This window comes from Phoxinus phoxinus (assembly GCF_949152265.1).
Source record: "Phoxinus phoxinus genome assembly, chromosome: 12".
NCBI classification, from domain to species: Eukaryota; Metazoa; Chordata; class Actinopteri; order Cypriniformes; family Leuciscidae; genus Phoxinus; species Phoxinus phoxinus.
The window spans coordinates 29,949,570-29,972,811 of record NC_136887.1 but is presented as its reverse complement, the minus strand read 5'-3'; the positions used below and the strand labels follow the sequence as shown (position 1 = coordinate 29,972,811).

The following is a 23,242-nucleotide window of genomic DNA, read 5'->3' as shown; positions in this document are numbered from 1 at the left end:
GTGAGATCGATGGCTGACTTCTGGGAGTCACAGTGAGGAGGCTGATATGTTTACACAGAATTAGAAAAGGCATATTTAGACGGCTAATAGTTTACCATGCCAAAGTCAAGTGCCAGTGAACAACAGAAGAGACTTTGAGTGCTTAGATTTTGCTCATTTTATAGCTCATGAACATACATGGAGTTCTCAAACCTGTCGCATTGAAGTATCAACTGTCTAAGTATCAACTGTTTCAGATGCCTCTCCTAAAACCTCTTAGGGGAAATAAAAACAGAAACAAATGAGACAATTGTTGACATGCAATACAAGAAAATATCCATAAAGATTGCCTTTTACAGTGCAAATAGACTGCCTACACCACTACTATTTACACCAGGCGCACTAACGTCTGGTTTGGCCAGACAAAATTACGGAAGACGCTGTTTGTTAACAGTATCAATAGTGTATAGGCAAGGTGTGTGGCAAAATGTTCTGACGCAAATCGACCCGAGTTCGAATCCGAACTCGTGAACTCATGAACTATGCTCTGATTGCATAGTGTAAATAGAATATATATTATTTCTGTATTTACACTAACACCGTGTAAATAGCATATCGCTATGAAAATGCTGATATTTTCACTTAGTGTAAATAGCATCTATAGCTGCTGCCTTCATTTTAATAGCATCTTTTTATTGATCTTTGAAAATTGTAATGATTTTTATTTTATTATTTTTTTATATTAAGGAAAACACATTGAGACATTATTAAGATCTCTTATGTACCTTACAGCAAATCAGGACTACTGGGTGAACATTGTCACCTAATTAATATGCATGAGCCAGGCTAATAAGGTTTAAACTGTGTCCCTCCCCGACCTGGAGGCTAGAGGAAAACACCTGTAGTGTGATGAGTTTACGCAACAAAAACTTTTAGCAGTTTATGGATAACCGTCTTGTATTGCTCCCGCATCATATTATGTGAACTGCATTTATATACTTAATATAAATGCATTTTTTTCATGAGTTTTAAAGGTGACTTTGAGGTGATCATTTATTTGATCATTTTTAGGGGGGCTGGGTGGAAATTTAGGGGGGCTAGTGCCTTCCTAAAATGTGCCTAGTGCCTCCGCCATATCTGAGGACATTATGAATAATTGAGATCTTAAACCTATACATTTTAGCACATCAGGACTACTTGGTAAACATCATGTCGGCTAATTAATATTCATGAGCCAGGCTGATTGGGTTTATAATGCATCCCCTCCCACACATATGAGATTTTCACTATCAGAGAGGCTGGAGGAAAGCAAAGAAGAAGAAAAATCGCATCACATTTAATTTCACATTGCTGTCTCAATCCCATTAAATCCCATTAAATCAATCTCATTTGTGATTTTTCTTTAATAGGATATGGGAAGGAAGTCGTGGCATTTACATAGAAAATATGTGTGAGTATGTGTGATGTGATACGGTGCTTATGTATGTGTACGTGTTATGCCTGGAATCACATACCAGAGAACAGAAGCCGGCAGCTAGTCTTGCTTTAATATCAGCAACCATGGTGATGGTTTCTTTAGGGCTCCAGTGATTCTGTCCTAATGGCAGATCATTGAGTCTGACCTTTCTCTGTGACCTTTATTTGTGTCAGACAGTGGACCTTAAGGGTGACCTTATTCAAGCTATTTTGACATTTACCAGGCCCAGTAATGAGCTATCAGTCATTCTAGCCCAATACTGACACGTGGCAAGCAGTGTTGGTTTAATATTGCAGATAACTTAAGAAAAAAGGCCATTTACTTAAACCATTTATGTATGATGCTTTATAAAGGTATTCATAGTGCACGTTATAATGCATTATATATTTTCTTAAGCAATTGTAACCAAAGTTTAAATATTTACAGATTCCTTGTTACATCTGAAATTGGTTGTTTGTTGTTTTTTAATGCATTATACTTTCTAAAGGTGTATTATAATAATGTATTATAACTGTGGTTACAAATATTCACGAGACCACACAATGCATTATAAGGTGCATTATAAGGCATTTTTATATTTATTAAGGCCAAATTAAATAAAAAATGGGCCAGTGGCCAGAGATTGTTTAAAACAAAATTAATTTAGTGTGATTTCTGTTTGAATACGTTTATGCAGCCTACAGTATTAAAAAGCCTGTATAAATGCACAGCGATATATATGGTGCTTTTGTACCACCTGTTCCCCTGCCTTTCTTTCTCCTCAAAACACAAAAGTTAAACTCCCTCTATGATAAAAAAGCAATTTCCCCAGTACAAACCAGGTTAATAATACATACTAATATGATCCAGGGTAGAAATAAGAGCTCCAAAAAACAGAAATGATAAAGGACAGAACTCAGCAGAGAAAAAAGCAGCACGGCCTCCAGTCATGAGGAAAATATGATTTTAGTAGATGCCAATCAGATGCAGAGAATAGACCTGGCTGCCACAGCACACACACCTACTGTAAATCTGCTGAACACACATCAACGTGCGCTATAATGCGAACTCTGGTTCTGGTTCTGTTAAGCGCTTCATATATAGAACTTTTTCACAGGATCCCATCATTTAGTTTTAATTAATTGTGATTATTATTATAGATTTTTTTACATTCTGATAAAATTGTATGAATTAAACAGCTTGTAAGCTTACTTTGTCACAAGAACATTTTTGAAATAACCCATTAAAGTATTACGCAATCATTTAAGACATTTCGGTAAAAACCTATACCAAAATGTATTTAAAATACATTTATTTCATATGTGAACTACAAATCTATTAACATATTTACTGACATGTCGCTTGAGACTTACTGATATACATAATTAAACTTTATTTGGACCACTTCTTTATTGCACAATGCACATTTCTTAATATTAAGCCAAGTGTGTTTTAATATCACTAAGGATAGTATGATCTCTGAATAATTTCAGTCTTTAAATGCAAGATATTTAAAGTGTACCTAAAGTACGCTTGCAATAGTTACATTTCATCTTTAGTTGGACCTCAGCACTATTTCCGGATAACTGAAGTGGATTAAGAACAAAATAGTTGTTCCAATTTAGCAGATTTTAAATGAATTTAGTTAAAATTGCCGGTATTTATATTAAGTACATAAATATGTACATACTTAGCATAAAATAAATGAATTTCAAATACATTTTAGTATATTCATTTTTTCACTATATGGATATCACAGCATTAAAACTATCTTTTTGATGGCACTGTGATTGTGATGTATATGCAGTTTTGTTTTTAATATTCAAATATTATATTTGAATTATATTTGAGCAGAGTTGAACCACAGTGCATGTTATTAGATAGATAGATAAATAAAACCAGTCGGTGGGCTTTTAGCACCACCCTGTTGGCCGCCTCTGTTGCACTTCTAGTTTAAAATATTCCCATTAAAAGCTACTCTAAAATATCAGCAGTTGTATTTTACAGCGCATATATGTGCAATTACAAAAGGTGTACAGTACGTAGGCCTATGTCAGGACAAGCGCAAGCAGACAGTGCGATGCACAGGTACGTGTTAATTTGCACATCTGAATCAATTCTCACAGTGTGTTAGGTGACAACACACCACACACACGAACACTCACACAACACACTAACGAATAGCTGTTTTGATATTTCCAAACTTGTCTTTGCACTCTTTGAAAAGACAGCCTATTAACACTTTACCAGCAGCGGAAATAAGAAGTCTGAAAAGAAAGTTGAAAAAGCAACTTAAAGACTTCAGACTTAAAAGTCTTTATACCAATAGCTGGCCTAAAGAAAAGTCCTAATTGCATAAGACAGGGACAATTAAGAGAGCACACAATGCACACAATGCAAACATGCAGCATGTAATTTGTAAGCGAGTCAGAACCGGTTCCTGCTTAGCCGAATGCTAATGTGTAAATGTGTTAGAGTAGGTGTTATAACCAGCGTCATCTCTGTGACCCTGCCAGAGAAGCGTTTTTAATTGGCTGCCGAATCCACAATTAGGGACATGTGTAGCTGCACCTGATATGCAAATGAAATGAGGCTTATCTCATTATAGTTCATTCGCATGGGTTTCTTTAAATTATAGAGTAAATAGGTGAGTTAGATACCTTAATTACACTGAGTAGGCTGGCTAATTTTATTTTATTTTATTTTTTCAAATTCCTGTTTTGTTCACAGATGTGGAGAAACATCAGAATGCTTTCAGAAGATTCTGTGAAACCTGTTGCTAACTGCACAATTATCAAAGCACTTTTAATCATATACTCGCTTTACTTTCACATAAAATGTACTCAGCAATTAGTGCTAACTCTCATTTATGTGACATATCATCTGTTCGGTGGTATTTATAGCTACAATTAGCTATAGTTATGATTGATACAGACAAGTGTTACATTTATATTCCATTTTTGCATTTAATCATTATCGAACAAGGAAAATCACAATGTGCCCATATAGATAGATAGATAGATAGATAGATAGATAGATAGATAGATAGATAGATAGATAGATAGATAGATAGATAGATAGATAGATAGATAGATAGATAGATAGATAGATAGATAGATAGATGGATGGATGGATGGATGGATGGATGGATGGATGGATGGATGGATGGATGGATGGATGGATGGATGGATGGATGGATGGATGGATGGATGGATGGATGGATGGATGGATGGATGGATGGATGGATGGATGGATGGATGGATGGATGGATGGATGGATGGATGGATGGATGGATGGATGGATGACTGTCACTGGTTCCACTGAATTTCAAAAGTAAACTAGAGTAAAACATAAACCAAAGCAGAAGTGTATATTATTTGTTTCTTATTTAAAAGTTATATAGTTCTTCAGTTAAACACTTAAAGCAGAGCTCTGTTTGATGGCATTGTACATTTTAATACAAGAGCACAGCTTGCCTGTGTGTGTAAAAATCTCATGAAAGAAAAAAAAAACTTATGAAAATGCTCAAGGTCACAAATGACAGAAACATGAAAGAAACTGGCATAATTAAGCAGCTCCACATGCATTTGGCGTATCCAAGGCAACATAAATAAGAATGTGGGTGATTCTCTCTCTCTCTCTCTCTCTCGGCATCTGCAAAGTTGGTCGAGATGCATTTAGGTGATGAATTATCTAGTTCCTCAACATCAATGTGTAGGATCTATTCTTACAACCTCCTCGGGAGAGAAGCAAGTCTTTTATATTGAATTTCAAGACCCTGAGACCCTAGAATGTAATTGCAGAACGTACATTTTTAATCTTGTTCTGCACACTTTCATGGCTTCCATCATTTATCTGAGCAGACTATTTTTAACCCTTCGACTCTAAAAATAACCAGCTTTGAAACATCCCCCTATGCCTTCAGACACCAGAGCGGAGCACACTAGGCAGGAAGTGTCATTGAGCTTCTTGGTAATTGGCATGCAAGGTTACCACACTAGATTTGCATTACGAGCTCGTCATAGACCCTCCAAAGAATCTTCAAGAGTTACATGAACATAAGCTCCTCTGATCAGACTTCCATTACTGAGACAAAGTAGTGTCCCTGAATCCTTCAGCTGAAGATTAAATATCCCATGGATGCCAGTCCCCAAAAGCAATCCTCTCTCTCCACTTCCTTTCCTTTCATTTCCCTTCGCAGAGCCTTTACGCGTGACACAAGCATCTCCGGTGAAGGGTAATCAGTGGGCAACGATGGCAGCACTTTGAATTTCATTGGAATAATCCTTTCACCCCAGGTTAAGATGCTGTGCAGTGGTTTCTGTCTGCTTCTCAGTGTTGAGGGACGAGACGGTCTCCTGCCCTCCTGCTATAACTCTGTAGCCCAGCGAGATGAAAGCACTAGAGTGTGAGAGAGATGCGGCTGCAGTCGTACATGATTTCTGGCAGCTCGAGATCAGCACGCCGAGCTGCCCAGGACCGCAGTACTTCCAGCACGCACGACTAGAGAGGTGGAGGATCTGCACGAGAGAACATACGCCACACATATGGTTTACAATGCAAGAAAGCCAGTAATTCTCCAAGCAAATTCAATTGACAGGCAGATGGGCAGATAGACACTCCAGCTATTAAATAGGATCAATAGAGTGGTGCAGGGATGATGCCAGAACCCGAAAGCTGAATTCGCAGCTGGTCCCTTCGAGATGTTCCTATAGGGATATATATTGTTTTTTTTATTATTATTTATGTGTAAAATAAAGCCTGTCTACAACAGAAATTACACTCAAAAAAATGCTGGGTTGTTTCAACCGAATTTTAGGTAAAATATGGACAAACCCAGCCGTTGGGTTAAATTTTTACATTACATTTTTAACCCAATGTTTGGGTTTGTCCATATTTTACCCAAAATTGGGTTGAAACAACCCAGCATTTTTTTTAGAGTGTACATACACCCATAGTGAAAACATGAATTTTGATTTGTGTTAATTTTTTAAAATGCACACTCTAAAAAATGCTGGGCTGTTTCAACCCAATTTTGGGTACAATATGGATAAACCCAGCCGTTAGGTTAAAATTTTACATGACATTTTTAACCCAAACTTTGGGTTTGTCCATATTTTACCCAAAATTGGGTTGAAACAACCCAGCATTTTTTAGAGTGCATGTAATAAGTATAAGACCGTTTGGGGTGTGAGTGTGTGTAGTGTACGTTGTAGAACAAAATGACTAAGTATCGTCAATTGTTTACAGCAGGCTTTATTTTTACTCATAAATTGAAAAAAATTATAAAACCCCATAGGAAAAAATCTCGAAGGAACCAGCGGCGAATAGACTTCTGGGTTTTGACGACATACCTGCACCACTCTATTGACATATAATCAAGGTAGAAATAATTGTTTTTTCTTTTGTTATGAGTCAAATTATTTCCAAAACACTCAACAAAACACTGGTGCAGATAGATGGTGGCCAGTAAAATGTCCCAGACGGTGATGGATCTATCCAGCCCTGCAAAATCGGTCCCATTTCCAGGCTCTTCGCACGCTGGTTAGGGAAGATAATGGCAGAGAATGGGTGATAAAAGGCTTTCGTGATAGCACTCCTGCCACCTTCTCCTATCTATTCTTGGGAGATTTAGGAGATACACCTCACTTCCTGTAAACCCAGTCCCTAAGAAAGAAAGAAAAAATCCTCCTCTCATTAGAGCCTGGAATACTGGCCAAATCCTTCCACTTTGGCTCCAGGCTTTTGCACAGTTCTTAGTTACCGTGACCTCTCCTGAAAGACACATATATCATACCGCTCTGTCTCTCTGTGTGTGTGTGTGTGTGTGTGTGTGTGTGTGTGTGTGTGTGTGTGTGTGTGTGTGTGTGGTAAGCAAAAGAGTAAAAGCTGTCTAACACAATCTGATAGAATTCAGCAGCACATGAAGTTTCATTGCCTAATCAAAAAAAAAAAAAAAAAAAACACATTCCCTGCTGTCTAAATATGAATTGCTAAATAATTAGAAATACGCAGAAAATTTGGTTTGGCATTGATATAAAGAGTGATTTTTTTCATTCAACTTTTTGAAAATAAACTTTCGAAAGAAAATGGAAAATCACAGGCACTGTTTTGAAGTTATTATAATATTAAGACATCATTATTTTGGAGTTATGGAGATAATCAAGGACAAGATGCCAAGTCTTAAAAAATCTGTTTACAAAGCCTCAAAGATAATTGGATTTTTTTCAAGATGAGGCCTTCACCATAAATCATCACTTAATTGGGATGGATTAAGTACGTCACACGAGACACGTGATTACCGCTAACATATGGAGAGAAGTGCAGAGGTCATGGCCTGGCACTGTGGAAGAGATGTGTTTGTGGGTGTCCTGTGTGGTATCTGATCTGTCGGTGGACATTAATGTCCTCGCAGGGAGGAAGGTGTGCCACTGGGCTCTCGCTGTTTAGCAGGTGCGAGATTAAGACAGATGGAGCAAGAAGGGAACACAGAGTCCTTGAGTTTGCGCTCTCTCCATGTGCCCGGGCTCCACGGGGGACTTGATCACCCCTCTCACAGTCCTTCAGTGTGTAGATGACCTTCACACACACACACACACACACACACACACACACACACACACACACACACACACACACACACACACACACACACACACACACACACACGCACACACACACACACACGCACGCACACACGCACGCACGCACGCACGCACGCACACACACACACACACACAGAGGAAATTGAAAAGAATGGTTGAGAAGCATCATTTATGCAATATATTGTGATTTTTGAGGAAGTATATTCAGTGAATTAAATGCCTTACTCAGAAAATGTACTCTGTCAAGAACGCAAACTAATAGATTCGATTATTCATAAGAAATAAACCCACATTTTCACACTTCATGTAACACTTAGAAATATTCTAAAGACCAAACTGTTCCCTGAAGTGAGCTAAATCTGACAAGACATCCACATTCTTTAGAGACCACCAGGGACATCATTTTAAAGTCCCGCTGTGATAAAAATCAAGCTTTTAAAGTTGTTTATATGTCTATGTGGTGTTTTTAATATGCTTTAAGACAAACCATGTGTAAATTCATGTCAACACCATTGCTGAGTATTTTCTCCTTAAAACTGCAGTGAACCAAAGAAAGTCTCAAAAACGCGGTTTGAAATCTGTGTTTCTGACGCCACAAACTACCTTGTAACCAATCAGGTCAACGTGTGATCGTCAACGAGTGGATCTCTGAGCTGGTGAGAGTGAGTGGAGGCGGGGCTAATTTGCATATTCATAAAACCGCTTATACTAAATGCGATTTTAAGGCGTGAAAAAAAAAATTCAAGGAAAAAACGCTTAAATATGTCATTTTGGTGATCAATGATGAGTTTTAAGGGATACAATGATTGACTACAGAGGGACTTTACATTTGTATATAAAGCAAAATAAACAGATACCGGCAATCGAAGAACAAATATGCTTGTTGGTGCAGCTATGGCAACTAAAAGGAATCTAAGTGCTGAAGCCAACCATGTTAACTTCTGTCCACTAACACATCTACTGTGGTATGAATGGTTTAGCAAAATCTCCACCAGCTGGCACATTTCAACTATCACACGATATATACCGCACGGCCCTGCGGGCATGTTTTCCTTTTCCACACAGCCACTCGGCTAAAGAGTGGCACATTTTGTTCTCATCTACCCACACTTCCTCTCACAGTAAGGACACAGACACACACTGACAGCCACACAAAGGAATGAGGATACGCCACCTGTCAAGTACGCCATCTCCATCACTTTATCCGCTACAACAGACACATACTTAAGCAAACACACTCTTTTTATATAACACGGTCCATTTCCAGCCCATGTGACTGTACCATTTTCAAAATTCAAGCATCACTTTGCGGCCTTTCAAATCGCACAGGGCTTCCCGGCCGACAGGCGCACCATGACACATGATGAGGAAACCCTTGAACAGCGTTAGCTTTAGCGTGGTTAGCTGCTTGTTGTGAAGAGATCTACTTTATGGACTCTGGTCTGGTCTGGTCTGCACAAGTGGCTGAGCGGTAGAGAGCGCTATGCTGCACAGAGACATCGTGAAGAGTTTGTGTGTCACGCGGAGACTTTGTTACGATCAGATGAGCTAATTAGCCTCAGGAGCGCAGATTAACAGCGCGTGAAGCAGACGAGCCGAGACAAGAGCCACTGCCAAGCCGCTGAAAACAGCTCTAATTAAAAACAGACAATGAAAAACACCAGAGTTCAGAGTGACGGCTCTCGCCTGTGATCTTCAAAAACTTTGCCGGGAAAAAGGGTTAATATTAATTGGACTGGAAGTTGAGTTGAGTTGAGTTGAAACAAGTTTTTTCGTCTTTGGTTAGGGCACATGGTCCAATCTAGGTTATTATCCATTTTAAGTTAATTATGATTCAGTATAGTCTAAAATAAATTCCCAAAAGGATATAATCAAGTCTCAAGGCACATTCAAATTCAAAAAGCTTTATTGTCTATCCTCACAGGGGGAGAAAAATGGTCTTTAGACAAAAGGCTCAACAAACAATACAAGAAAAAGAATAATAACTATAAAGATAACTATAACCATAATTCTATTAGCGTCTGTTTATTATAAGTACATGCTGCAGTTTTTTCATCTGCTGCTTTAATTACTCAAGCTCTTTAAAGTTCGTTGTGTTCTGGTAGGCTGTCAATCTTTTTATTGTTCATCAGCTGGAAAAAAAAATGTTCTGAAAGAAAGTCCAACAATTTTGTTCTTCTCTGTCGTTGTCCTTGTGGTGTGGACTTTCCTATTCTCACAGAATTAGACCCATTATTAAAACGTTATAGCTATAGTAATGGGTTGCGCATACCGTCTCATGTTGACTTAAATGCGCTTTGCAGTGAGAGAAGCACTGTTTGTACCTTCAAGACATTCACCTACTGCAGCCAAAGATATTCTCAGAGAATACACAGCTATACTCATTTGAAACCTCGAGTTTGCTAAAGCTGTTCACTACAGGGATATATACTCTGCACTCGACTGGTAATTCAGGATGACAGCTCTCTACAAAATCTCTCGGTTTCAGCAAGTTTTCGGTTATGTCAGCTAATCCTTTCCGTGGTTGCCCTAGTGGGTAGTTTCAGATCAGTTGCATCTGAGTCCGTCTTCATAGTCTAGAATTAAAACCCTACTCTAAAATTAAAATTTTAAAGATGAAGACCAATGTGTCCTTTCATTTTCCCATTTTTTTTCCAGAAGTCGTTTTGAGAACAGTATTAAGCCTGCAGTGCTTGTGGGCATGCTTTGTTCAAGCTCATATAGTTGTACAGTTCTGACTCTTATAAGCTATTGATTGTGCTGACGCTGAATGGCTGGGTCCAGTGTAATATGAGTGGGGATAATTGTTTCATTTTGTTGGAATTACAGCAAGACAGAAAGAACTGAGTCACTTACACTGAAAAGTCAATTGGTTTGTGATATAAATTTATGTTTTGACCCCACATCATGCAACTATTTCCAAGAAAACCAAAAAGTAGAGCTTGGGTTCATCAAAAATGGATTGAAATTGATGGGGGTTGTAACAGAGTCAGACTGAATGTGAGTTTGCAGTTGATTGTCAAGTCTTTTTGAGCTAAAGACCTATGATAATGGTTAGCATTTGCTAGCATGTGTGGTCTAGATGACAACCAGTGAAGGGGGTGGTCCCACTCTATATTAAGTGGCTTTAAGTACTATGTACTTACATCAAAAAATAAGTACAATGTACTTATTATGTTCATGTTGTATTGTAAAACACTTTTGCTGCTATTGCGGTGTGATACGGGTAAGGTTAGGGACAGGTGTGGTGGTAAGGTTAAGTTTAAGGGTGGGTTAAGGTGTAAGGGAAGGATCAACAGTGTAATTACAAATGTAATTACATACATTAATTACAGCTGTAATTACATGCAGGTAATTTAAAAATATAAGTACAATGTAAAAACATGTATGTACACAATAAGTCCATTGTATCAAATTAGTAATTTCAATGTAAGTACATAGTACTTAAAGCCACTTAATATAAAGTGGGACCCTTTTACATTTACAACAAAATATCTGAGTTACTTTTTCAAATAAGCAACGCAAGTTACTTTGTTTTGTATTGACTGACAGCTCTCCTGTCCACAATCGTGAGTAAGTGCAGAAGCGCTGTGTGTGTGTGTTGTGTGTGAACATGATGGGTATTGTAGTATAGACTAAATGTGAAAATGCATACTCATCTCACTTTCACAAAAACACATTCAGTATTCCTCAAAAAATGCAAACTCAGAATATTACACAAACCTACAATAATGAAATATGTTAAATTTCACAAATATACTTTATGTACTTAATCTTACTTAACCAATGTCTTCGCTTTTGACCTTAAAGCATGCTAATAAGCAAAAGAATAAGCAAAAAATAAACCTCATTTAATTTTTTGTTTTTGTTTTTATTGCTAAAATAAGATTGTGGAACTTTCTTCTCCTGCATCCTATTCTTCTGCAATCCAGCAGAAGGCTTATTCATTTCACTTTTGGTGTGAAAGAGCCTTTACATTGCCAAAAATAAAAATATAACTTTTGTTTAGTTATTAAAAATCAAACAAGTAAGCCTAGCCAGGTGAGATAAAGTAGCACAAAATTAAAGTATTGCATTACTTTTCATTAAAAAAGTAACTAAGTAAAGTTTAGTTACATAAATTAGTTACTAAAGGAACAATTAGTTCCTTTGTAGGGAGTAACACACTTTTTCAATACCTTTAAAAGTAATTTTTCCTAACACTAATAACAACAAAAAGTAATGTGTCTCGAAATTACAAAGCATGAATTATACACAATAAGACCAGTAACATGCGAGCTCAATTTGGTATTATGTTAACTTTAATCATTATAGTGAAACTCTTGTTTTTGTTGCTGTAACTTTAGTCATTAGCAGCTTTCTACATGTATAAACTCTTTCAGGCACTAACTGTAAAACTGGGTCTCTCATAAATGCCTGATAAAAAGCATATGGCTATTCGCTCCCCAACCCTCTCCAGAGTAAACACAAGCCTGGTCCTCTCAACCTTCATGTAGATATGATGTGTTCGAGCAGCCCGGGCTGAAAGAGACGTGAATCGTCAGATCTAAGCTGAAGTCTTCACGCGTCTCTGCTGTCAGAGACCCAGTCCTCATTAAAATCAATTTCTAGAGAGCAGTAAATGCGAGACCGTGTGTCACGCAGGTTGAACGCAGACCTCATGGACTGGTGGGCAATGGCAGCGTGCCGCCCTCAACTGCTGATCCGGGGAGAACAAAACTCCTGGACTGAAAACAGAACCCTTCATGCATTTACATGGAGCTCTGTCTCCCAGCATAAACCGACGTGACATGAATACATATTGCATGAACTTGGATAACTTCTCTGCTATGTCAGCCTAACTCAGACACAAAGGTGGCAGAGAGTATGGTTTTGAATGTGGCTAGATATGTGCTATACTTGAGCTCAGCAAATACTTATGTAATAAATATATGATAAGAAACAAAAGTTCATCACTTTTTGTAATGTTCAATGCAATTCTACGTTTAGAAGTAACGTTCCCCGATCCTAAAGGGCACAAGGGTTATTCTGACTTCGCCATGTGTCATTTTAAGCACTTGTCTTTTGCTAAATGCTAATTACTTCCTCATTAATAGACACAGCCTGACAACGTGTTGCACGGTTTGACCAACAGTGTAGAGATACACCATCTCACTGCGGAGCGCTAACAAGCAACGTGATGGCAGACGAATGAGAGCTGCGGATGCAATCAGAACTTATTATCTGCTTTGTCAAAATCCCGTATTCTCACGGCCCTAATGGAGCCCTTTTGTTACAACAATCTGAACCATTGTGCTTTTCTCGGCGATTGTCCTACTTGCATCTCCTGCCGACAAAGAGAGCAGTCACCATTGAGAGTTTTTATAAAAGAAGCTGGGTGACATGCGAGAACTAATTTATCAGCTTTTCAATTCACCTTGTGAGAGGTTATCCTCCAAATGTCTTTGGAAATTGGAAGTCCCATTTTGTGATCCAGTATGTATAGTTCGTGGACTGTTGAGTGATTTTCTGTTCCTGATTCTCTCCTTCTTTCTCTCAAAGGAGCGACCAAAGACATGGGGAAAATGCTGGGGGGCGAAGGAGAGGAGAAGGACCCTGATGCTGAGAGGAAGGAGGAAGAAAGACAGGAAGCCCTCAGGCAACAGGAGGAGGAGAGGAAGGCAAAGTACGCAAAAATGGAAGCGGAGAGGGAATCGCTTCGACAGGGCATCAGGGACAAGGTAAATCTATCGCGAGATCATTGACTGTTGTGAGGTGTCAAGATGTTCGTATGATCACTCACGGTAGTCTAGGCCAGGGTTATTAGCGTTAGCTAAACCTCAAACTAAAACCATAAAAAAAGAAAACTTAAACTTACTTTATTTCAGCTATACTTGCCAAGGCAACATGTATCATTTCCATTCATTAAGTAATAAATGCTACATAGACCTGTTAAAATAATAAATAATAAAAATGACAAAAACTTGAATTAAAGTGAAAACCGAAAATATAAAAAAATCTAACAAAAACTATAATGGTATATCAATGATACTCAAAATAACACTGGCCAAGACCAGTGTTTCTCAAGCTGTGGTAAAATGCTACAAATATTTACATATGTACATTTTATTTCACTCTTATAAGAAAAAAGTTCATATTTTAGGGGTTTCCCGATAATTAAATTTAAATAATTTTTAGATAAATAATTTAAATAACCTGTTAAACCTGGAAGCATTGCAATCATTTAAGACATTCCTCAAAATATAACTGAGCCAAGAACCCTAGGGATCTAAATAGAAACCATTTTTCCCCAGTTAAAAAAAAGTGTATGATCATGTTTTGTTTTTGTTTGAGAATCACTGATCTTTGTATTTAGAAAATAATATAATAATACAATGCCGTTCAAAAGTTTGGGATAAGTAAGATTTGTAATGTATTTAAAATAAGTATTTTCTGCTCACCAAGGCTGCATAATAACTGCTTTCTGTTTGAATATGTGTTCAAATGTAATTTGGAAAAGCTGAATTTTCAGCATCATTACTCCAGTCTTGATCCTTCAGAAATTATCAGAAATCATTCTAATATGCTGATTTGCTGCTCAAGAAACATGGATTATTATTATCAATGTTGAAAACTGTTAGAAAGTTCAAAAGAACAGCATTTATCTGTAATAAAACGTTTTTGTAACATTAAACACTACCGTTCAAAAGTTAGATTTTTTTGTGTGTGAAAGAAATTAATACTTCTATTCAGCAAGGATGAATTAAATTGATTAAAAGTTACAGTAAAGACATTTATAATGTTACAAAAGATTATATTTCAAATAAATGCTGTTCTTTTGAACTTTCTATTCATCAAATAATCAAATAATGTATTCTATTTTATTTATTAAAGCAGAGGCATGCCATCTAATTGTGTTGTACCCTGTACAATGACAATAAAGAATTCAATTAAATTCAAATAATTCAATTGAATTCAATTCATATTAGATTTTTTTCTTGAAATATCATGACACTTGTAAAGGATTTTTTCCCTAAACCTAACATTCTAGCGTCTACAAATCGACACTTAATAAATATCTAGCGTCTACAAATCGACACTTTATGTTTATACTTAATTTATACTCTAGCTCTTCGCGTCTCCCGTCGACAACTGGTCGAGTCTCTTACTCTAACTTACTTGCTTCCCTAAACTGACCTGCTGTACAGCAGAAATATCAGACAAACTTTCAGCAAATGTCCCTTCAAATGCCTTTATTAACGGCCGGGAGAGTCTTCGAGCAGTTCTCAGAGAAACTCTCCCAAGAAGAATCAAGGCCGGAGGATCTCAGACAAATTCCATTGAGGATCCCACCAGTAAAACACAAATACATCAGTTTTATAGAATAAGGAGTATGGCAAAATGACATGAAACATTACTTAATTTGATTGGTTCTTCATAGACGAGCCCTCTTGTTACCAGGTAACCAAACTCTGTTTTTGGTTTCGAGTTTAGACATCTGTCTAGTTTCATTTCCCATAGTCGTTATTTATACACACACACGCACACACTCAAAGTCACACGTTTTCCATTGGTTTTGTACCTCCTGTTCATATGCTAGAGGTTAAATAAGGTTAGATGTTAGAAACATGGTTAGTTTAATATAAAGTTTAAAATTTATACGACACACTAAAGACTGGCGTAATGATGCTGAAAATAATAATAATAAGTCAGTACATTTTACATTTAAATATAATAGTTATATTTAAACTGTATTATGCAACTGAAAATACAGTTTTGCACCACAAGAATAAAATACATTTAAAAATATATTCAAATAAAAAAATAGTTATTTTTAAATGTAATAATATTTCATAATATTACAGGTTTTTTTGTGTTTTTTTCAAATAAATAAATTCAAATAAATTCAGCCAAATTTTGCAAATGCAAACTTACCGATCCCAAACTTTGAACGGCAGTATACTGTATGTTGCACAGTGAATGGTGAATTATACAGACCACATAAATACATAAAGCAAAAGGTATTTATTTATTTATTTTTTCTTTCTTTGTTTCACTCTTGGGGAGGCTGACTGTAGTTGAGTGGTACGTTGTGTATGAGAATGGACGGGCCCTGAGGGCGCACGCTGTGAACCAGAGGGACTGGAAAAATAACAGTCTAGCTCTGGCAAGCATTCCATTACTGTGGAGATTGACTATGCTTGAGTCCCTGCGCTCATACTGCCATATGGCTGCTTGTGCAATAATACAAGAAAAGAAAAAGGTGTCATGGAAGGGAAGACCCAGGGATTATTCAAATGAAAATGTTGTTCTAATAAAAGACTGATATTTCACAGCTTCATTACATTATTACAAATATTATTACGTTATGCAATGCAGAGTATTAGTTCATCTACATTCATATACTGTAGAACTGCCACGAAACTCATTTATGATAATTTAATGTATATGCGCTACTTATATTATATTATTATATTAAACAGTCTTTTAGAATGACTTTAAAAATACCACATTATATGACCAGTTTACTTCATCATACATTCTGCAAACCACAACAGTTGAATTGGAAGATTCCTTAAAAATGTTCTTCTTCAATATGCATTTACAGGCCGAAATGTACAAATGACATCAAGAACATTTGCTCCATCCGATGTACTAAAGTCAGAGCTAAAAATAATTGATCTGCTTAACAGACTTGGCATTTACGAATTTGTCATGATAATTTACCTTGGGCTCCTGAGTCTCAGAGATTGAACATGGTTGCGCAAAATGGAGAATCATTTCCTTTTGTGAGCAAACTGAGTTTGAGTAAAACATATATTTTTATGCAAAGCCATGTTAAGAGAGGATGGGAGGCCAAAGAAAGCCTGTCTTTTTTTTTCAGCTATAAGCCATCGCCACATGGGTCTAATTTACCACAAGGATTAAAGCAGGATCTCCATATTCTGTACAAAATGTGACTGCAATACTGATGGAAGTCCTTATGTCTTGTCCACGATGGCTGAACTGCAGGGTTTGCCATGCACTCCCTGGCTTCAAGTAACCATTTAAGTATTTCTCAGATTAAGCTGCATTAATACGATTTCATGTCTAAGGGATGGAATCCATATTATTCCTAATTATAGATAGTTTAAATAAAAGTAGAAAATCAATGTTTATAAGGTCAGCTGCTGATTGCACAAGCTTTGTGACCTCAGTAGTCAGAGGAAGAAATCATTGTTTAATCCATTTATTGGCAAAATGTCACAATTATATATGTCTCAGAGCAGCTAAGACTCGTAAGGGGGGTATTGCCTTAAATCAGCAAGGAAACATTAAATTGATTAAAAGTGACAGTAAAGACTTTATAATGTTACAAAATACTTTTATTTTAAATCAATTCTGTTATTTTGAACGTTCTATTCATCAAAGAATCCCGAAAAAACATGATGATCGTTACCAGAAATGAAGGGAATCAGACACTGAAGACTGGCATAATGATGATGAAAATCACAGGAATAAATTACATTTTAAAATGGAAAACAGTTCTTGTAAATTTCGATAATATTTCACAATTCTTTTATTTTATTTTATTTTTATTAAATAAATGCAGCCTAGGTGAGCAAAAGAGACTTCTAAAAAAATTTGATTAATTTGAACAGACTTACATCATGAGCACATAACAGCGAGAGCACAATAAAAGTGGAATATTCCTTCATCTCTTTGTGGTCTTTCTAGTGTAGCCAAAAGGGTAAAACAGTTGAATGGGCAAGAATTAACGAGCCTCAGACCCTTTGGGGGTGAAACAAAGACGAAATGGACCATTTGTCATCTAAGTACTTCTCTAATGAAGTGGATTTCCTTGCCAATATTCGGCACACCATTTAAAATCAGGGCATTTATTTGTAAATGAGAAAGTGTCTCTGATCTAAATGAAGCTTCTGTGAATCACTAAGCTAACTGCCAAGCCCAAATAATTACACTGACTTGCCAAATGGCAGTCTGCCAAGGTTTTATGGACATACACCATCCCAATTTAAATGTTTCTAACATTCATGTCATGAGACAATCTAGAACTGAGTCTAGCCAGAATTCTCCAATGCTCAAACATTTGTATGCTAATCAACCGGAAATAGTCCTGCATGTGATTCATCTAGGAAATTTCCTTTCCTTTCCTTTCCTTTCCTTTCCTTTCCTTTCCTTTCCTTTCCTTTCCTTTTCTTTTCTTTTCTTTTCTTTTCTTTCCTTTCCTTTCCTTTTCTTTCCTATTTTATCCTATCCTATCCTATCATATCATATCCTATCCTATCCTATCCTTTAATTTCCTTTCCTTTCCTTTCCTATTTTATCCTATCCTATCCTATCCTATCCTATCCTATCCTATCCTATCCTATCCTATCCTATCCTATCCTTTAATTTTCTTTCCTATTTTATCCTATCCTTTCATTTCCTTTTACTTTCCATTCCATTCCATTCCATTCCATTCCATTCCATTATATTCCTTACCTTTCCTTTCATTTCCTTTCATTTCCTTTCCTATCCTATCATTTCCTTTCTTTTCCTTTCCTATCATTTCCTATCATTTCCTTTCCTTTCCTTTTATATTCTATTCCATTCCATTCCATTCCTTTCATTTTCATTTCATTTCATTTCATTTCATTTCATTTCATTTCATTTCCTTAACTATTCTATCCTTTCCATTCTATTCTATTCTATTCCATTCCATTCCATTCCATTCCATTCCATTCCTTTCCTTTCCTATAATTTCCTTTCCGATCCTATCCTATCCTATCCTATCCGATCCGATCCTATCCTATCCTATCCTATCCTATCCTATCCTATCATTTCCTTTCCTTTCCTATCCTATCCTATCCTATCCTATCCTATCCTATCCTATCCTATCCATTCCATCCCATTCCATTCCATTCCATTCCTTTCCTTTCCTTTCCTTTCCTATAATTTCATTTCCTTTCATTTTATTTCCTATCCTATCCTATCCTATCCTATCCTATCCTATCCTATCCTATCCTATCCTATCCTATCCTATCCTATCCTATTCTTTCCTTTCCTGTAACCCAAAGTGTCCATATACTTTCAGAACACAGTTTTGAGTGTCTAGTACATGCATAAATAGATTAATTTATGCTTTTCAGCAGACTCTTTTATCCAAAGTAACTTATATTGAATTCAATGTATACATATCAGGCCTGACCCATTTTTTTGTGTATGCCTTGGGCGGGAATTATTTAATTGAGGAATATTCTGATGTGTTTATTCCCGGAAGAAAACTCAAGACTACAAGGCGTTTCAGGGAGTTCTGAAACAGTGTGTACTGATATAGAGAATACATTCCTTTTGGAGATGACTTTGTGCTTTGTAACTTTGCAGACCTTTTTCAAGCTCAAACAGCTCTTTAAAATTTCTTAAAAATGATACAGCAGAAAAACTGCCAAAAACGAGTTTTAAAAAACGAGTTAACAGCAAGAGGTGACATTCTAGTGGAAAGGCCTAACATGCTGCTGTGTATTTTTCAGTATGGTATAAAGAAGAAGGAAGAGAAGGAGGCAGAAGCCCAGGCAGCCATGGAGCAGGCGTCAGAGGGCAGTCTGACCCGTCCCAAGAAAGCAATCCCCGCCGGCTGCGGGAATGAAGAAGAGGAGGAGGAAAGCATCGTGGACACCGTCATGAAGTTCCTCCCGGGGCCGCTTCAAGATATGTTCAATAAAAAGTAACAGCATTCCACGACAAGTCGTGATAAAACGGGAATCATTAATGTCATGAAAGCCACCTCCTCTTCCCCCCTCCCCTCTCTCTCGCATTTGTTCTAAGATCTCTGGACTCAAATCGTGTGCCATAACATCTGTCTTTAGCTGCGATACAAGTGACTTTTTTATTTTTATTAAAAGAATGAGGAAAAATACAATGTGTGCACTAGAAATGTTACATTGCATACGCTCTGCTTAAAGACAAATTGAATGCCCCCTGAGTCCAGACCTTAGAGCAAGAATATTCCTCATGCTTCATTAATTTTGTTTGTAAATAGCAAATGAAAAAATAACTGTATATGACTTTAGGATATATATATCAATATACCTATATATAGATATATATATAAAAAATATACAATGACTATGAGTACAAGCCATAATTTATCTTGGAGGGATTTCTCCAATCATATCATATTTTTGATTGTTGCTCTGTTATAGATATTATTAATGAATCCATGTGGTTTACCTATAGATATATATACATCCATACTTAAAACTAGTATACAGTTCCTGTCATCATGAACTGTCACATTGTATCCGATTGATATGACTGAAAACTGTATATGGAAGAGAACGTACATGATCTGGCTGTTTTGCTGTTTCTTCTAAGCATGCTACCATTTTTTTTTTCTTTATCAGTACACTATATCCAATTTCATTTAGCATTTTTAGCTGAAATACACTGAAATTTAAGGCAATAACTATGATTTTAGCATTTTGTTGTCCGACATTGTACGCCAGTGTTAAATGGCATATTGCTCACAACTCTGTAGATCTTCGTTTGGAGAAAAGCAAACTATACGTCCCTCATTACGTTGTCACGCACATTCACATCACACTCTCGTAAACTGGATTTGATTGATTAAAAATGAATCGCATATGTTAGCTAGCCACAGCGAGAGAAACCATAGCGCTAGGTGTTTCTTGAATTGACTTAAGATTGTGTGGGGTGACATCGATCACATACAACTACAATTGGATCAATAGGGCTATACATATAAATAATTGTATAATCTCTTCATCTTCACTGCTGTACAGTAGAATCTAGTTCTTTAGTGTCTACATTTATTTACGTTAGCTCTCACAACATGGTTGTGAGCACACATTACGTAAACAGACAGTGACAATGGTGCAATATTTGTTTCTAAATGAAGATGTCCTGTGTCCGTTGGTTGTTTAAGGGACTCTGATCCCAGATCAGCAATAACAGACAATCTTCATGGCTATGTATTCAGCTTATTTGCTAGAGAATGTTTGTGTGCAAATGCCGTGTCGTCTTCCTAGTATCAGTCAAGCGAGCTTATTAAAAGGAAACTGGAGAAGGACGTTGCGCGATTCCTACTTTTTAGAGTCTCTAAACAAAGCCTGGCTCTTATTTTATGAGCTACGAACGGATCTGACTCGTGTTTTTATGCCTGCTTGTTGCTAGTTTATGTATGACGCTATTTCTCGTTGTTGTAACTGCATTGGCAAGAGGGAAAACAGCGGAACTGATTTCAGAACATCAGATTTGAAAGACGCAACGTCAGATTGTATTATCCATCCTCTCTTTTTTACTAAGAAAATAAAAAGATAAGCTACTTGGCCGTGGTTTGATAGCGTGTGCTTGTATCCTCATTAGATTATGTCTGCAATTACTGTAAATAACAACGCGTTCAGGAAAACCCGTTAGTCGCAGATGTGTGTGTTTCAATTTTAACAACATTCAAGATTCTGAAAAATACAACTAGGAATCAGGCTGCCATTCCGTTGTTTTGAACATTCCGAATATTCCAGACATTCCATCCAATCCATGCTGGCCTGTGAATGAAGAGAAACGTTTTCTCAGTGTCTCTAAAGCATACGTTAAGCCGTGGCTTTGAGAGTAAAATAGTGTCGTTTTAAAGCACACGGGCACATCGATGTCATAGCTTTCCTGCCATGTACCACATGAAACAAGGAGTTAATTAAATTTATATTAAAGTTTATTATATGAATGTGCGTCCTTAAACAGCTGAACAGACTAATGCTAGTGGTCAATCATCCTGAATGTTGTCAGATTTACTGCCACTTGTGTTTAAGGCCTTTACTCACAAGAAGTGACGATGTCAGCTGTGCCACTTTCAGAAAGACGAGATTCAGCTCAAAACATTAGCATAGCATTAGCATAGTACGTGAAATACGTGCAACCTTCTGTGCAAATGACTTAATATCTCACATTTCTGCCACCCAGAGTGTACTTTACAATCGACAGAGGCCATTTTTGGAGCACAAACATGATTTTTCTAGATGAATACCAACTGCGCTCGATTCTGCCGCTCTTATAGTGTGATCGGTGTGTGACGTGGTGAATTTTCATCAGCTGCACTGATAAATAAATACTGCCCGAAACCACTCATCCTATATCATCACCTGTTTTATTAAACCAAAGAGTGTTCCTGTTTTGTGAAATTGTCTGCTGTTATTATTTGAACTCTTATTTCCCCCCCTTAATTTTAATGTTGTTCTTTTACATTATTGTCTAAAGTGGTGTAATATGTCACTACCACGTCAGTTTTTTGGGCTTTAGGTTTTGTGATTGTCTTAAACAGATTCCTAAAACAAAGAACAAAAGAAATGATCACACGATTAAATTGAAAGTTTAAAAACAATCATTCACCCATTCCCTGACCATCTTTTGTATGTTTACTTCAGTATAATGTATAAGTAAAAAATTGCGTAATCATCATGATGTTCTCTAAATGTAAATCAACATTTGACATGCATTTACTCAAAGTCATTCCGTGTCTCTAAGATGCTAATGAAGATACTGCCTAACACAGTGACGTTATGAAATATTCCATTGTTGTTATATGAATGTACGTGTCTACTGTTCTACTGCATTGTCCTATGTGGTAATCTTGATTATCTTGGTGTGATTTTCAGTCTGTAATCTGTTCCTGTCTCTACAGTTGGTGGTTGTATTTTGGAAAAATTCTGTTTCTTATTTGGTGTATTTTTTTAAGTCACTGTAGATTCACCTCCCTCTCTCTTTGTTGATGAATTGTATGCATGCATATGATGTGCACTGTAGGTGAGGTTGTAAATGATATTTCTGTGTGTCCTCTGTGTTTTCCGAGCGCTCCACCTGTAGGCCTCACTGCATGCCCGTTATAGACAGATTTTAGACTGTAACATTCCTGCCAAATGGAATCACCACACACGGATAATAAAGTGATTTCATATAAATTGTTTTATGGTTGTGTGTTCCTGCTTTCGGCTGGGCAGCAAAATCTCCTGTTATTTGAGGTTGAAGGAAAACAGAAACAGACATTCTAATCTTTGAAACAAGATTTAGTTCAAAAGCAACAGTTTTACAAAATAGCAAGACTTGTATCTATAATATAGCTGTATTTTGACTTTACTGTAAGACAAAATACATTTATTTTCAAGATGCATTCTTTGAAAACGAGTCATAATATATTATGCAGTGATTCAAGGGTTTTTAGAAAGTTTTA

The 23,242-nt window shown here is 36.8% G+C and overlaps 1 protein-coding gene across 1 annotated transcript in view; it reads left to right on the top strand.

The window, feature by feature from the left end:
- cplx1 (complexin 1) overlaps window positions 1–22,969 on the top strand; it is a 47,577-nt gene extending 24,608 nt beyond the window's left edge. Inside the window, exons 3-4 of the mRNA XM_079630148.1 lie at window positions 13,582–13,760; window positions 19,533–22,969. Of these exons, the coding sequence (XP_079486274.1) occupies window positions 13,582–13,760; window positions 19,533–19,730 (377 nt within the window). The 3' untranslated portion in view covers window positions 19,731–22,969. The remainder of the gene's footprint in view (window positions 1–13,581; window positions 13,761–19,532) is intronic.
- Window positions 22,970–23,242: the final 273 nt, after the last annotated feature.